This window comes from Budorcas taxicolor, chromosome 25 (assembly GCF_023091745.1).
Source record: "Budorcas taxicolor isolate Tak-1 chromosome 25, Takin1.1, whole genome shotgun sequence".
In the NCBI taxonomy this organism is placed as follows: domain Eukaryota; kingdom Metazoa; phylum Chordata; class Mammalia; order Artiodactyla; family Bovidae; genus Budorcas; species Budorcas taxicolor.
The window spans coordinates 43,188,761-43,202,595 of record NC_068934.1 but is presented as its reverse complement, the minus strand read 5'-3'; the positions used below and the strand labels follow the sequence as shown (position 1 = coordinate 43,202,595).

Genomic DNA, 13,835 nt, shown 5'->3' with positions numbered 1-13,835 from the left:
AGTGCGATTTTGGGGGAGGAGGAGCCCCGCTAAGGCTGCCAGCGGCGTGGGTACAGTTTCCATCACATCCGCCCAGGCCCTTTGCACTGAAACCAGGGACTCGCGAGGATGGAGGAAGAGGAGAGGGACGCCCTGCATGTCAGGCGCTGTCCCGGGCCTTGGTGACCACGCGTGGAGGAGCACGGGGACCTGGCATCTTGCCTGAGTGGCCGTCCACCCTGATAGCCATAAAAGAGATTTAGGGGCAGTGACCGCAAAGACCTTCCCGCAAGGATGCCCTGGGCTTGGATGTTCGGGCTTTCAGGTGTGGGGGCAGCATGGGTGGGTGTGGGAGGGACAGGGGCCCTGGCACCAGGGTGGCTCTGAAGGCCTCAGTGCCTCAGAGACTGGCTCTGCCAGGAAGTGGGGGCCAGGCCAGCCCCCCCGACAGGACCCCCAGTGCCCTCGTATGTCCACACTGCCCTCTCAGCACGAGAAACGGGGTGGTGGGTAGTGACAGTGGTCCCAAGAAGCCCCTGGCCTGGCAGGCTCTCCCACGGGGAGCAGTGCATCCGCTCTGCTGATCAGCAAGGCATCAGGCAGGTAAAGATATGCTTGCCCTGGGCACGATGCCTGCAGAGGGGACCTGGGCAAAGACGGGCTTTGCCCCTGCAAAACTGGAGATGGGGTTTTTGGGCAATCCTGCAAATCACATTAATATGAGAAAATGGGCCTGGCCCCATCGATAATAGAATTTCTGAAACTAGAGAAAAACAGTGTATTAAAAATGCAAAGGGAGGGCGGAAGAAAAGGGAGGGAAAATCAAGAGCCAAGGGAATCTTCTTGAGTGTTTTTAAAGAAGCAAATGCGGGTATTTCAGGCGACTACTTAGAACATTTCAAAAGAAATGGTAAATGCTTAAAAACGGAGAGTGAAAAGCGCCCCAGGCAGCCGTCAACCTGGCTGGGACGGAGGCACTGAGCCGGCAGCCTCGAGCGAGCGTGTTGCTGGGGGAGCAGCCAGTGGGATGCGAGCTTCAGTGCCCGGGAGGGAGCCCCCTAGATGCTCCAGGAGAGCCAGCCCAGGTGGCGGGTCACCCTCTGCGCTCCCGACTCTAAGACAGGGCGGCACGTGTCTAGACTTCCTCTCTGGGTGTCTCTTAGACACTGAGGATGGGGATTCTGCAGGCTGTCTGGTGTCTAAGCGGCCCTCTGCCGTGGCTAGGTGGCCTGGCTGTGGGATGGCCCTGACCTGCGATTTTCAGGGGACACGTGTCATTTTGAGCAATCTCCCGGTATCTTTCTTACACGGTCCTCAGGGATGGTAAAGTAAGAGTAAGAGCCGAGATTTTCTCGTCCAAGAACCAGGTGCTGGTATAGGCAGGAAAGTACCTGCCACGTCCCCATCAAATGCTTGAATGCTCCCAGTGACAGGGAGCTCACTGCCTCTCTCTGCTGGGCCAGCTCTCTCTTCCCTGACCTTCAGTTCTCTCTCTACAGTTGGCCCCACTTCCCCTTCACTGGTTGCAGGGAAGGGATCAGAGACAAACCTGCCCTGGAACAGAAAGGAAGCAGAAAGGCTCATGGCTTTACAGTCCTGCTCACAAAGGTCCCCTAGCTTTTCACCCTGAAGGCAGATGGGATCTGGAGGGTGGTGGGGGCGAATAGAGTCTCTGCTGGGGGCCAGGACAGCCCCCCCATCCCACGGCACTTGATGGAAGCAAACCTGCTTTCCCCTCCAGGCTCTGTCCACCTCAGTGTATCCTGAGTGCCGGAGCAGGCTTGGGGCCAGCCTTCAGAGATCCTCAGCTCCCCGCGAGCCAGGCCCAGCCAACCTGCGCTCTGCCTACGACCACTGGGAGCAGGTTCATAAAATGCGAAAAATCCCCCTTTCCCTTCACCTCCAAGGAGTTTAATCTTTCCTAATCAATTTAGCAGACTTGCTTGGTTGTAAATGGTAATGATTTGCATTTTTGAGCCTTTTTATCCCTCCTTAAGAAAAAAGATGCCTCCTCTGCCTGCATTCTGGAAGGCCTGAGCTGGGCTGTGAATAGCTCGTTAGCATTCACCCTGGCGCAGATCCAGTGCCAGGCATCCGCTCCCATCACCTGCACGCATCTGAGTGTAGGGGGGCGGTATGGCCACCCGGCTGACCCTGAGCCCCTGAGAACGCAGTCTGGCCCTCGGGGCTTCAGCCACTGTGCGCCCTGAGGCCCTGCCTTCCTCCAAGTGCCCCAGCTCTCCCCCGGCTGCCTTCTCAGCTCCATTGCTCCCTGTCTGCCGCATCCCATTTTTCTTGTTGTATTTTTCATAAGCGCAAGGCTCAGAAGCCCCGTCCTCCCTGGCACGTTCAGCAGGAAGCAGATTTCTGGAGGGGGTTGGCTTTGGAACTGGAGCTGCCACTGGAGGGGGGTGGCGGTGTCCTTTGCTCCCTCTGCAGCCCTGAGGGGGTGAAGGAGGGGGCTCAGACGCAGTCTCAGCATGTTGCCCGGCTGCCCCTTCCCTTCTCGAGGCCCCAGTCAGCCCCCTCAGCCCCCCAGGACCCCTCACCCGGCCAGGCCCTCTCACTCTGGGCCTCCATCACCTGCCGTGGGCCAACTAGAACCTTCCAGAGTCAGCAGACAGGGGTGGGGCAGGGGGAGTGGGCGCCTCTTTTCTGCCCGTGGTGCACCCAGCTTTTCTGGGTGGAGCCAGACCCGGCCTCAGCTCATCCCTGCTTTACAGAAGGGGAAACAGAGGCTGTGGATGCGCAAAGCCGGCTTTCCCTGACCCTGCCTGGAAACCCTCCCTGTCTCTTCGTGCTCTGCTGCTTGCTGGGGCAGTCAGGCTTCCCAGGACCCACAGGGGACTGCGGGGGTAGCCTGGTGCCCATCGAGGAAGGCGGAGGCACAGGCAGGCATGGGCTTCAGACTTAGGGAGCGGAAGCCTGGGCCCCCCAGTCGTGCCATCTTCCCAGCCGCTGTCACCTCCCCTGCCAGTGTCACCCAGAGCGGGAAGGAGCCGGTGCCCCAGCTCCTGTCCCCAAGCCCAGAGGCCCCCTGGGTGGCCACGCAGTTTGCCATGTTAGCAGGGGTGCGGTCCAGGACGCAGGAGCCAACCGAGAGAAGGTGGAGGCTTCCTCGGGAGGCCGCAGAAGAGGGAAGAAAAGGAGCTTCTGATGCACATCATGTCTGCGGAATTGAGTATGACTAATTAATAGATTTTATTCTTAGTAATCTCTTAAGCATTCCATACGTTGGGCCCCACGCCTGAGCTGAGCTTACAAGAGGCCTCATTCGCAAAATGCAAATGACTCGCCTGGCCCCGCTGCCTGCTTTCCTCGCCTTCTCTCTTTCCTTTTTTTTAGGGGAAATTTAAAGGAAAATTGCCATGTAATAGAAAAGAGATTCCAATCACTACATCTAATTACCACGAAGGGTAAACCACTTAACCAAAGAAGTGTCACGGGCTTTTTTTTTTTCTTTTTTAAACTTGAAACCTGCCTTAAATACCACGAGATACACTCATCAGGGCTGAGGCCACAGAGGTTTGTTCCGGCTAGTTAAGAGGCTGCAAAGGTCAGGTGGGCCGCCCACAAGAGGGAGATTCTAGACAGAAGTGGTGGCCCAGGCCCTGTGTCCTCACGTGCTTCTCGGGGCTGGGGGAGGCTGGGCGCCCTGGCACACCTTTTCTTGTTAGGTTACCTGGCTGGCCAGGGGGAACCTGGACCAGGAGGGGATGGGGCTTCAGAGTGGACCCGGCTTCAGGACCCCATCCCTGGCCTGGGGGTGCCGGGAGACAGCTGACCTTTGGAGGCTTGTTCTCAGAAGGGGCTCTGGAGAGGTGCTGGGATGCTGAGAAAAGATGAGAGGTGGCCCGTGGGGCCTGGCTGGGCTGAGTCTCCACTGCCTCCAGCACTTTTAAACCGGCAGGAGGATGCCTGCAGCAAGAACCTGGCTTCCCCTCGGGGTGAGGTGGGGCCCGTGCCCCTGAGTGCAGGAGCTGGGAGGAGGAGACTGATATGTCCTCAGGCTGGGGCGGGGGCGGGGGACCTGGGCCTGCTTTGCACAAGGAGGAGGGTGGTCATCTCCCGGGCCTGGCTTGGAGGGCACTGCTGGCATAGGCAGGCTCTCAGAGCTGCCGGTACTCCCGTAGCCTCGCTGTGTAGGATCTCCTGTGGTTCCCCAAATGCCTTCCCACTCAGCCTCTAAGGGGATGATCTGACCTCTCAGTTGGCTCTGGGAAAGGAGGACATATGTGGAGGGAGAGCAGGGGACCCAGCATGTTGGTGGCTGCGATGGGGGTTTGGCAGCGGGGAGGCTGGGTGGGCACACTGGCCAGAGACTGGAGTGGTGCCCTTAGGGAGAAGACCGCATTCAGGGAACAGCAGAGACCTTGAACTTCTGACCCCTGGCCAGTGCCCCTTCTCCTCCTGGACACTGCTTCAGGGGCCCCCTGCCCCTCCCTGAGCCACAGGGAAGGGGCCTGTGTCTGGGGCGGGGGAAGGAGAGGGAGGGCGACCTTCACCCAGATGTGAGATTGATGCTCGGAAGCCTTTCTCTCCTGACTTCATCGTAGGAGAAAACGCTTCAGGTGGGCAAAGGGAAAAAGCTCGAGTCTAGAATGAAATGTGTCAGTGACCCTCGGCCTCTCCCTCAAGCTGGGGGTCGAGGATCCCCGCTCAGTGAGACCATCCTCCCCGCCCGGCGATGAGCGCTGCGCCTCTCGTCCACCTCACTCACGCGGCCGTCGGGTCCGTTCCTTTCAACCCTGGCCTCTTCGCTGAGGGGCCAGCGGCCTCTCTTCATGTTGAGCGAGCAGCTGGGCCCCGGGCCTGTCCTCGCAGCCCAGTGACTGCTGTTTGTCTTCCTCTTTCTGCCTTTGGCTTTTGTCAGAGCAGTCGAGGTCTTTTGAAAACGCCACGGCCAGGGGCTGGACCCCTTCTCATCCTGTCTGCCCTCAGGCCAGCGCCTCTCCTTTTGATATCGCCCTTCCTGGGTGCAGGACAGCTGGCACCTTGACAAACAGTGACCCCCCAGCTCCCCGAGTGCTGGAACGCCGTGGACATCAGAAACCCAGGCCCCTCTCCTCTCTTCTTCCCAGATTCGCTGTCATTAGTTCATCATCGTTTTAATCTCATGGCTCGCCAAACAGCGCTGTCAGCTGATGAATGATGGCAGCATTGATTCCAGAGGGAGGGGAAAAAAAAAAAATCTCAACTCTTCTGAGGGCTCCGGTCAGTATCCTTTTGGAGGCTGGCATTTTTAGAGAGATCTGGCCTTCCTTCTCCAGAGCAGAGACCCCGGGGTGGGCACCGCTGAGTGTGTTCTATATTCTTGGAAGCGGGGTTGGGGCTCGGCTGCTGTCTCCTAGGGCTTTTCTGAGAATTGTCATGTCTTTTTCTGGGCTTTGTTTGAGCAGCCATGGAAACCATTAGGTCTAATCAGCTGATATTTGGGAAAAAAAAAAAATCCCTGCACCAATTACCTGTCTTGGAGGAAGCACATTGCACACAAAGTAGCTGTTGATGTGCCTGCGTCTGCGGCGCAGGGAGAGAGATGAGGACGCGGGCGGCCCAAAAAAGCTCTTCCTGACGTCAGAAAGGAGCTCGGCCCAGCCCCGGTCACCCTGAGATAGGACTGAGCTAAAACACCGCTCGCCCAGGGTCTCCCCAGCCACCCGGCCAGGACAGACATGCCTCCGCCTTTAGGAACGGCACTGTCCCCCACCCCGCTCCCATCCTCAGCACAGTCCACGTACTCAATGGTGTTAGGAGAAAGCAACATCTTCACGACTCTATTGTCTCAGGACATTGTACGAACTGACCCAAGCAGGACGGTAAGGACTGTATACGTGGCTGTATCTACCCATCTGTATACAGAAACATCCCATCAACATAGACGGGTCGAGAGACACACCCCCAGGTGGCTGGGAAAGCCACAGCCTCCATGGCGTTCCCGTGATTCCTATGCTGCATGGAATTGAGGAGGGCTCCGGTATAGGAAAAAGGAAGTTTGCTTTTTAACCTACTACACCGTTGTTCAAAGAGTGCCGTGAAAGACACGCTCTTTTCTGCCAATCTGTAAGGGGAGAAGGCATGGAAAGAACCAGGGAAGAGATTTCAGGACAATATCTCCATAGCAAAAGATCCTTTTCTTCCCCTCTCTTTTGTGAGAAGCCTGAAAACCTTCCATCATGTCATCTCTCCAGTGAGCAGCCAGCCACGAGGGCTGGGTGAAGGGCTTCGTGCCAGCGGCTTCTGAAACGGCTCCTCTGTGACGGCTGTGCGCGGAGCGTGAGACGCACAAGTAGTCTCTTCCCAGCTCAGGGGGGAGGAAAAAAGCCCCGACCCAACCCTTCCTGCCACATTATTTTCAGTCTTTCCCTCCCCACCTGGCATAATTTGGTATAAATTATGTCTTCAGCAACGTCAAACCTCCCTCCTGCCTTCTATTCTTGAAAAAAAAAAAATTTTTTTTTCCCACTGTTGTGTCCTACAAAACTGTCAACCCTCCCCAAACTCTGCTTTCCGCCGGGAAAGTCAGCGTGGAGTTTCTTTGCCTGGTTCCCGTCGGATGGCAGCCAGGTGGTCACAGCGCCGCCGCGGCAGCCGCGCCGGGAGGCAGGGGAGGGGCGCTGCCTCAGGTGTAGGAGTAGTCTATGTCGGGGATGCCCCCGTCACGATAGCCCCGTGTGGTGCCATAGCCGATGGTGTGTGTGCCCTTGCAGAGGCTGCTGCCGTTGGAGGGGAAGATGGTGTGGACCACATACTCCTCTTTGGCGCGGTAAGGGTTGATGGGCAGCATCTGCAACCCGGGGCCGCGGATCTCCAAGATAGAGTTATCCTTCTTGGTCCCCGACTCCAGATAGTCATCCTTTTTCCGGCTGCCCCGGTTGTAGGCCCGCTCCCGGGTCAGCAGCTCGCTGGCCCGGTGCACGTGCCAGCAGATGGCCCCGAGGACCAGGAAGAGGAAGACAAGGGCCACGGCACCACCGATGATGCCCGCCAGGGGCAGGCCCGCCATGGGGTCGGCGTTCTGCTCCTGGTTGAGGGTGGTGGCGGGGCCGGAGCTGTCGGCCGTCTCTGCCTTGGCGCACACGGGCGTCTCGTCGGCCACGTAAGCGTTGCCCGTCTCCATGGTGACCATGCAGATGATGTAGGTGGACTTGGGCTCCAGGGCCGTCAGCAGGTACTCTGTCTTGTCGCCCTGCACTAGGGTCTCCGTGATGGAGCCCACAGCCGGGCTGTGGCCCAGGCGCAGCCAGCTGAGCCGGAAGGAGGAGGCGGGCAGCGAGGCCTTCCACGTGATGCGGATGGAGTCCGCCGTCAGGGGCTTCACGTGGATGGCCAGGGTCTTGGCGCTATCGCCCGTGGCCATGGGGTAGTCGAGGCTGGAGTCAGGGAGGCGCAGCCCCGGCCTCTTGGCCTTGAGGGTGAAGAGAGAGCCCTGGGGCGTGGTGACAGAGGCATGGTCACTGGCGTGCGTGGTCTTGGCAGCAGCGTTGACTGCTCCGCCCTGCGCCCCCGCCTCAAAGCACTCATCCATCTCGCTGGTGATGTCCTTGATGGCCATGCCCCGGACCTTCTCGGGGCCCTGGCACATGAGGCCGCGCACATTGACCACGGCCGCCCGCGCCTTCACCCAGTCCCGCAGCCACAGGAGGTTACAGCCGCAGAACCAAGGGTTGTTCCGGAGCAGCAGCTGGGCTAGGTTCTCCAGGTCGTCGAACAGGCCGCGGGGGAGCGTGGTCAGGTTGTTGTTGGACAGGTCCAGGCGCTCCAGCTCGCGCATCTTGGCCAGCGTGTTGTAGGGCACGTGGCTGATGGCGTTGTCCTGCAGGTACAGCTTCTGCAGGCGGGCGCTGGGCAGGTTGAGGGGCGGGGCGGCCAGTGAGTTGCGCACCAGCGAGAGCTCGGTCAGGTTCTGCAGACGGCTGAATGTGTCGTCAGCGATGCGCTGGTTGGCCAGCAGGTTGCCATCCAGCACCAGGCGCCGCAGGCTGCTGAGGCCCTTGAAGGCGTGCAGCGGGATGGTGGAGATGCGGTTGTCGTCCAGCCGCAGCTCCTCCAGCGTGCGGGGCAGCCCCGAGGGAATGCTGCTCAGGTGATTCCTGCTCAGGAAGAGCAGCTTGAGCTGCTTGCTGTCAGCGAAGGCGTCCTCCTCGATGCTGACGGTGGACACGGAGTTGTCGTCCAGGTGCAGCTTCTCCAGCAGCGGGATGCGGGCCAGTGAGTCCCGGGCGATGGTGCGCACGTTGTTGTCCTGCAGGTGCAGCTCCCGCAGGGAGCGGGGCAGGTTGACGGGGAACTCGTCCAGGTCGTTCTCGTACAGGTAGATGACCTGCACGTTGACCTTGGTCTTGAGGTCCTGGGGGATGCCGGCATTGTTGATCTGGTTGTTCTGCAGGTAGAGGGTGGTGGCGTCGTCGGGGATGTCGGCGGGGATGGACGTGAGCCCCCGGTCATTGCAGTAGATGAAGCCGTTGTCGCAGCGGCACACGGAGGGGCACGTGGTGCTGTCGATGACCTCTGTTAGGAAGGCGATGAGCCCGTAGCAGAGGAAAAGCCAGTCCCGCAGGTCCATGGTGGCCGTGGTCATCACGACGGTGGCCGTGACGGTGGCGGCGGGTGTGGTGGTGGCGGTGGTGGCGGCGGTGGGGTGTGCCACCACCATGATGGACGGCTGGCGGAGCCGGGCCCCCCCCCCGACTTGCAGCCTCTACACCTGCAAGGAGCACAAGACACGTGCGGTGAAAGCGAGCCCGGCGCCCACCCAGCCTGCCGCCGAGGCGCGGCTGCAGGCAGGGCCGCGGGGCAGAGGTCAGGCCTCGAGGCGCACGCCCCCCGGCCCTTCCGAATGCCAAGTTTACATCTCAGGTGCTCGCTCAGGCTGCGGTCAGCCTCTAAGGACATCTGGCTAACGTTAATCTCAGCGGGAGCAAAGATGCTGCCCGTGAATGAAACAGATGTGGCCTTGGCCTTCTTGGACTGTGACCCTGGGCTGCGCGTGAGGTTGATTTAGTGGGAGCCGGGCTGCAGGTTTGATCTTTTCTGTCAAGATCCCCACACTCGGCCTGTCTTTATGGCTGATGCTGAAAGCCTGGTCGGTGTCGGTGGGATGACTTTGGAGCCCCCATTTCTCATGAAACGGGGAACCCACATCCCTCTCTGGCTCGGAACCAGGCTCTGAAGGGAAAGTTTATTTCCGCAAGGCCTGTGAGCTCAGTGGGGGCGGGGGGGCATCACTAGAACCTGCAAAAAGAATCTGCCAGCGTCGTCACTGGCGAGCAGGGGAAAGTGAGGAGCTTCATCAAATGGTGTTAAAACAACATGTCCTGTTTGTCACTTGTGCATCTTACAGACAGAAGAACGGTGTCAACAGAACCGCCTTCTCGTGTATTTACAGAAACCTCCTTCTAGCAGAGGTGCCCTCCCTACCGCGTTCCATGTAATGTGAGAAACTATTCCTCGCTTTGCCCCCTTCCCAAACCAGAAAACTTTCAGCTCTTTTGAAAAATACATGTATCTGTTTTCTAGCATTTAAAGTCAGGAAACACAATAAGAGGAGGGAGGGGTCCACACTCTGAGGGAATTGTCTGCAAAGTGTAATTTCGGTTTTCACAAATGGAAAAATTGCAGTGTAGATTTTTTTTCTCATATTACTTTACTGTTTGTGGTGGTAAAAAATCAATTAAAGAGAAATTATCTTTCAGCCTCAGTGGGGAAGGTGTGCTCGTGTAGCCAGCAAAGATCTGCTTTATAACTCCAGGTTCACGGGAGCTTTTCGGTGTGAGACATGATGGCCTCAAGCAGTCTGAACCGAGGCTGCAGCCTGAGGGGATGGCCCTGGAGTGCAGAGCAGAATCAGGACCCACTCACTGAATGAGACGGTGGGGACCTCACTCCCATGCCCCAGGGACCCCGTGTGTCCATTTCTCAACCACAGCACATCCTTTTTCCTTCTGTTCTTCTCTGTTCCTCTAGTCTCTATTCCTCTCTGTCCAGCAAACTGCTCGTCACCCTTTGGGACCATGCTCAAAAGCCTCCTCCTCTGCGAGGTCTTCCTGATGCCATATAGAGCTTTCCTCTGCTACATCCATTCATTCGCCCATTCATCCACCCACCACCTATTTACCCACCTGTCTATCCATGTACTTGAGCAAACTCTGGGATATAGTGAAGGACAGGGAAGCCTGGTGTGCTGCAGCCCATGGGGTCGCAAAGAGTCAGACACAGCTTAGTGACTGAACAGCAACTATCCATGTACCCACCTGTGCATCCATCCATCCACCCATCCACCCATCCATCCATCCACCCACCCACTCAGCCATCCATCCATCCATCCATCCACCAACCCCCCAACTCAGCCATCCATCTATCCTTCCATCCACCTACCCACTCAGCCACCCATCCATCCATCCACCCACCCACCCACTCAGACATCCATCCACCCACCCTCCCACCCACTCAGCCATCCACCCACCCACCCATCCATCCACCCACCCACCCTTCCACCCATCCATCCACCCATCCACCCATCCATCCATCCACCCAGCCACTCAGCCATCCACCCATCCATCCATCCATCCACCCACCCATCCATCCACCCACCCACCCACTCAGCCATCCATCCATCCATCCATCCACCAACCCCCCAACTCAGCCATCCATCTATCCTTCCATCCACCTACCCACTCAGCCACCCATCCATCCATCCATCCACCCACCCACCCACTCAGCCATCCATCCATGGATCTGTCCATCCAGCCATTCAGCATATCTTTCTTGAGCAGCTGCTATGTGCCAACCTATGTTCTAGCCACTTGAGATTCTCTTCTAGTTGGATAGTAGCTCACACTATAATAAAGCTCATCTAGAATTTTATGAATATTTAAGTCATTTAATCTTCCCAGCAAATGTCAGGGCCCTGGTTATTCCCATATAACAGATGAAAACACTGAAGCTTGGAGATGTTAAGTTAAGCTGGGCCACGTGAGAAGTGGTGAGGAAGAACCTAGGGGAGGTCTTGACCACTAGGCTTGTGGGCTGCAGGTCAGGCTGTATGGTGCCCAGTGTTTTAAGGTCCCCTGACTAAATTTCGGGTGCTCAAAGGCAGAGACTATGGGCTGTGTGGGCCTGGTGTGACTTGGCACCTGTGACCACCCAAGGACAGAGGGAGCCGGCCAAAGTGCTGAGAAAGGCTGGAATGCCTCTGCCCGGCTCGCTGCGGCCCCCTCAGTGCATGCCCCGTTTGCATTACAGAGGCTTTGCCGAGGCTGCTGGCAGATCCAAGGCCTTTTGGAGGAAGCTTGGGCTTTGCCCGTGGCTAACACACTAACTCCACTCCGGGCTTGCTAGTGGAATGAAGCTTTGTCCATGAGGTGGACCCAAGGCAAGGTGAGGGCCTGCCGAGGACACCTGGGTGGAAGCACGTGGGGGTGGGGGAGGGTGCATGAGGTCTGCACGTGGAGTCAGAGAGGGATGAGGTCTTGAGGGCAGAAGGGAGACTGGCGAGACTGTGACCGATGCTCTGGGCCTCTTCCCGGCCGCCCCGCTGGCCTGAGGGGCTGAGGACATTTGCCTGCTCCCTCCTGATGTTCCCGTGGAGGTTGCCCCTGGTCTGTGGGTCCTGATCGCACTCACACCCCTGCCCCTGGGCATTTGGAGCTGGTCTGTGCTCACGGTCCTCGGTGAGTTTGGACGGGGCTAACCCAGGCCCTGCCCAACCCCTCACAGGCATGTGTTTGGATCCGTGCCCACCTGTCACATACACATGAGTCCGCTTTACAGCTGAGCAGAGAGGCTGAGGCTCAGAGAAGTGAGGGACCCATCCAAGGTCACGGCCAGCCCAGGTTTCCAGCTGCACCTCTGTCCCTTCCTCGGCGTGGAGCCAGAACCATGAAGGTCAGGGAACCTGGAAGTCCCGTCTCAAGAGGCAGGTACAAGGCAGGTGCTGGGGACAGGGAGGCTCAGGCCCACTCCAGGCCACCTTGCCTCAGTCTCAGTGGTCAGTCTGAGCCCAGGTCCCCAGCATCTGGCCAGCGGATCCCCAGCATCCCCAGCATCTGCACACCTTCCCTGACTTGTCAGCTGCTGAGTTCTGGCACTCAGGAATGCTGGTGGCCCCGGCGCTCAGGGATTCCGGAGCAGTGCCCTGAGCAGGGAGCAGACTTGTTAAGGCCAAAGCCAAGGCCAGACCGCCTTCTCTGGCATGAACATCAGTTCCTCTGCCTGCTCAGCTCATGGCCACAGCCCTCAGCCTCCAGAGGCCCCGGCATCATAATAGAGTCTAAATTGCACCTCTCAGAGATGTCTGATGGATAACCAAGAAGCATTTGGGAGGCAGGGACCCAAGGCCTTTCCGTTCCCCTGTCTTCAGGCCTCGTCCATCTTGGCTGAGTCTCCCTAGCCACCCCCTTCCCCCAAGGCCTCCCGATGCTGAGCCCTCTGGCTCCAGGAAGGCACGGTGAGACGTGGAGCGGGGAGGAAGACACCTTGCCCAAGGAGCCCTTTAATTGTCCGGGTGCCACGAGGACTTTTTATTCCCTTGTTCTGTGTTTGACGGTTTATGTGGCCATCAAATTAAACCCGGTAGATAGCCCATCTTTTACGGGGGTCACTTGTCATCGTTGCGAGAATCTCACAGACTTCAGTGTGGTGTGAGTTACGACCTGCCGGCACCATGACTGACAGCAGGTTCCTTGGCGTGCAGTGGAGGTGGGGGAGGGGATGGCTCGGACTAGGGGCATCCAGACCTCCGCTAGCCCAGGGCTGACCCGGGGCATCGTCCTCAGCATCCTCCCATCAGCTGCTAGCGCCTGCCGTCTCGGACAGAGAAGCCTTGGTTCGGGTGCTGCCACTTCCAGGCCGTGAGATCTTGAGCAAGTTACCTGCCCTCTCTGAGCTTTAGTTTCCACATCTATAAATGGAGTCAAGTTCCTCTTAGTGGAGGGACTCACTACTGAGCATCCAGTGAGGTAGTACATGGCAAAGTACCCCCACAGACGTGCAGCCTGTGTGTCCCGATGCCTGAAGTTTAAAAGCTGCTCTGAGTGTAAGCAAACTCCGGGAGATGGTGAGGGACAGGGAAGCCTGGCATGCCGCAGTCCATGCTGTAGCAACTGTTGTTCAGATACCACATAGTGACTGAACAACAACAATTATTCTCTGACTGCCCCAGGCACACCGGTTTAGCCTCTGTGTTAACTGTCTGTCTCTTTTCCCTGCAATCCAGAGGCCCCTTCTTCACTCCCTTGACCCCGCCGTGCTCCAGGGTAGACTGGGAACAGGTAGGCCAGGCTGCTTCCTGACACAGACTTCCTGTCAGTTGCCGTGATGCTGGGCCTCCCAGACACACACTGTGCATCCTCAGCCCGGCCTTCCCACCCCGCAAGCTGGAGTGGAAACACTGACCCCAAGCCTGCTCTCTCCCCCTTGTGCTGCCTCTGGGCCTTTGCACGTGCTGTTCCTGCTTCTTAAACACCAACACGCGTCCCCTACTCAAGCCTTGCCAGGTCAGCTTCCACTCACCCCCTTGCCCCCAGGCCTCGGCTTGGGCACCTGCTCCGTGAAGCCTCCCCTGATTGTGTCTGGCTCTGCCTCCCACACCCACTCGACTGGTGGTGCAGAGTAACGTCTTTAAACACCTGCCATCTGGCTGGAGGCACCTCCCAGGTGGAGACCCCTGGTTTCTTGGTGTCTTTCCCTGTTTTCTTTCCCAAACCTCATGAAACTGGGGCCACCGGAGGCCCAGGGCCCTCTAGGGGGTCTTCCTGGGGAGCATGTGGGTGAGGGAGCTGCGGGACCCCAGGCCCGGCACAGGCCCTGGCATGCTGGATGGGACACGGCACCCAGGCTCCTGGGACAGGGGCACAGTT

General features: G+C 58.3%; 2 protein-coding genes across 3 annotated transcripts in view; one reads left to right on the top strand and one right to left on the bottom strand.

Annotated features, from left to right (window-relative positions):
- Window positions 1–13,835, top strand: part of MACROD1 (mono-ADP ribosylhydrolase 1) — a 154,053-nt gene that overhangs the window by 35,132 nt on the left and 105,086 nt on the right. The window lies entirely within an intron of this gene.
- Window positions 6,599–8,632, bottom strand: FLRT1 (fibronectin leucine rich transmembrane protein 1). The gene has a single exon (XM_052661727.1). It carries the CDS (start codon window positions 8,630–8,632, stop codon window positions 6,599–6,601), a length of 2,034 nt encoding a protein of 677 aa, XP_052517687.1.

Excerpts from the sequence above, each read along its gene's own strand:
- FLRT1 (XM_052661727.1), bottom strand. The coding sequence starts at position 8,632 with ATGGTGGTGGCACACCCCACCGCCGCCACCACCGCCACCACCACACCC.